The sequence below is a fragment of the Salvia splendens genome, chromosome 7 (genome assembly GCF_004379255.2).
Source record: "Salvia splendens isolate huo1 chromosome 7, SspV2, whole genome shotgun sequence".
Classification (NCBI taxonomy): domain Eukaryota; kingdom Viridiplantae; phylum Streptophyta; class Magnoliopsida; order Lamiales; family Lamiaceae; genus Salvia; species Salvia splendens.
In genome coordinates this window covers 35,809,211-35,812,017 of record NC_056038.1, presented here as the reverse complement: position 1 = coordinate 35,812,017, position 2,807 = coordinate 35,809,211, and the positions used below count along the sequence as shown (strand labels likewise).

The 2,807-nt window shown below is 32.9% G+C and overlaps 1 protein-coding gene across 1 annotated transcript; it reads left to right on the top strand.

Moving 5' to 3' along the window:
• The first annotated feature begins 435 nt into the window (after positions 1-435).
• LOC121811468 (transcription factor bHLH162-like) lies at positions 436-1,902 on the top strand. Its single transcript, XM_042212333.1, has 3 exons — positions 436-737; positions 1,141-1,506; positions 1,592-1,902. The coding sequence occupies exons 1-3, from the start codon at positions 591-593 to the stop codon at positions 1,811-1,813; spliced, it is 735 nt and encodes a 244-aa protein (XP_042068267.1). The 5' UTR covers positions 436-590; the 3' UTR covers positions 1,814-1,902.
• The last annotated feature ends 905 nt before the right edge of the window (positions 1,903-2,807 follow it).

Here is a 2,807-nt window from a genome sequence, read left to right as displayed (position 1 = left end):
CACATGAATTCACTATTTGTTAGTAAAAATCATTATTGTGTCTCATATTATACGATTCCTAGTTGCCACACAAATAATAGTTATTCGTTGTTTCACACACATAATGTAATTATTAAAAAGAAATCAATAAATCACAGTCGAAACAAGGGAGCTTCCTTATAAACATCAACCAAGGATCGCAGCAGCTTCAGAATTTACATATATAGGAAACGTGTCTTAAACTAAGTCAAATGAAATTCATGTGCCGTAAATAAAAGTGATGTGACACTATTAAAATTTGGGATCGATTCCAATAATTAAAATAATTCCCACTCGTCTGGCTGATGACCGAAATTCTGACGACGAATTTCTGACGTCTCACTTTTTCCACTTTTTTTCACTTTCAATTCTTTCTTTAATTCTTTAATAATTTTCAACAAATTATTTATACCCCTCTTACCTGACATCATTATCTTCACCAACACCTCTCTCTTCTCTCTCTATCTCCAAATTATACAGTTATAGCTTATCTACCTTCTGTCTTAATTCCAAAATTCCATAGAAAAAAAAAGAGATTTTTCTCCCTAAATCTCACTAAAAATAAGCCAAAAATGGGGAAGCCAGGTCGAATTCAATCAAATTCAAATTCAGACACAGCTCCAAAAATTGAGAGGAAAATCATTGAGAAAAATAGAAGAACTAAAATGAAGAATCTCTACAACCAACTCGTTTCTCTCCTCCCACACCAACCCTCTCCGGTAACCTCTCTTCTCTCTCTCTAGTGATTTATCTTAATTTATTAACTAATTTTAATTATTAACTAATTTTATTAGGGTTAGAAAAAGGTTGAAAAATGAGAAAAAGGGGCAAATTTAGTTTTTGTTTACTTGAACTCAACATGGAAAAATGAAATTAATAAAATTATATGTGTGTGTGTGTGTGTGTTTAAGTAACTATAGGCAGGCACAAATGGAGTGACAGAAGGGCTTAAACCCTTACCAAACTTATTTTTCAGTTTTTTTATTTTATTTTATAGAGTCTTCGAATTTATCTCGTTATTCGAAAACCCTATATTTGAATTACCTAAAAATATATTCTCGAATAGATTTTAGAAAACGAAGCCCTTATCAATTTTTTTTTTCTGCATTCGCCTCTGTGCAGGTGGATGGGGCGCCATTGCCGGATCAAATAGACGAAGCAGTGGAGCATATCAAGGGCATGACGACGAAGCTGGAGAAATTGAAGCAAAAAAGGGACCTCTTATTAGAGAAAAAGAAGCAACTAATCAATAATTCATGTGTTACAAATATCCGAAATAAAGCAACAAATAATGCAAGTTCATCATCAGCACCTCTAGTTGAAGTTCAAGATATGGGGCCAAATCTTGATGTCATCTTAGCAAATGATCTTCAAAACTATACTAGTTTTCGCGATATCGTGCGATTGGTTCATCAACATGGAGTTGAGATTGCAAGTGCAAGCTTTGGTAGAGATGGCAACTCATCCATCCAAGTTCTCCATGATAAGGTAATTAGTTTTGCTAAAATCAATATTTTCTTGCTTTTGTGATTTTGTTTTTGTTATATTTCATGTTTGATTGTTTTGTATATAGGTTGGGAATCCAAAGCCTGGATTTGATGGTGCAACGATTACAAGAAAGATGAAGGAGTTGGCATGTAACAAAGGGGCATCTTCAATGAGTGAAGTGGTTGAATCTGATATTAATTTATGGGATTATGAAATTGATTCCAAGATTAATTGGGGCTTTGAAATCCCTGAGGTTTTGTTACCTGGTTTGCAGGAGTTCATGATCACAATGAACAAATGTTCATAATTATGTATCGAGAGTGTGTTTATGTACTTTTTGTAGTAAAATGAAGCTATCTTGCAATAAAGATTGTTCTATTCATTAGTTGCAAATAACATTTAGTTGTATACCTAACTAATTGGTTTCGAATTTTGTTGTATTAACAAACTGTGATAACTAAAGAAATGGAAATGAACATTATAAAATCTTCATCCAATTTGATTGTATGTTCACTTATTTGGATCGGATGGGTTTTAATTCATATTTGAATTATTTATTTCATGTTGTATAAGTATCAAGATCTTTGTGTTTCTTTGAGAAATTTTGGGAAGAAATATTCTGATCTGAATTAAGAATGAGTGTGGAACTGAAATATGTGTATGATTATTCCAATAAATTCTTTTGGGTTTCTTCTGGAAGTAGATGATTAATCATCTGCTTGTCACATTCCGTAAATTGCCGGGACATTGAGAAGTAACTAGAAAGACATTTTGGGTAGCGGTCGGATTCTAAATGATGATAATTTGAGCAATGTTTGATCCGGCTAACTATTTCTGGTACTGACGTGATCACATGAAGTAACTTGAACTCCCGACCTATTTTTTATGCATAGAAAATGCTCGAAACCAAATCACTTGATGAGCTGAAAATCCAACAAAACACAACAAAGAACAGACTTAGAGCAACAACAAGACAGTCTATCAGGCAACTATCTCACCTACATGCCCAAAAACACAAAAAAACATCACAAGTGAAACTCAAGTAAGGACAAACAAACAACATATCAAAGCAGGATATCATGTCTTTAGATTTTTCTCGAACCAACCTGTCATTTTCACACTAGATTGATCTATTTAGAGTTAAAGAGAGAGGAAATGATATATGAGAAAAATATACATAATGTGTAAATCCTCCTAGTGAAAAAGATAGTCAGTAGAAAATCACATGGCAATGAAAGACTAGTTAAGAATGTAGACGCGAAAACATAGATAATTCATGTTGATTTAGTTATCATGTAGTA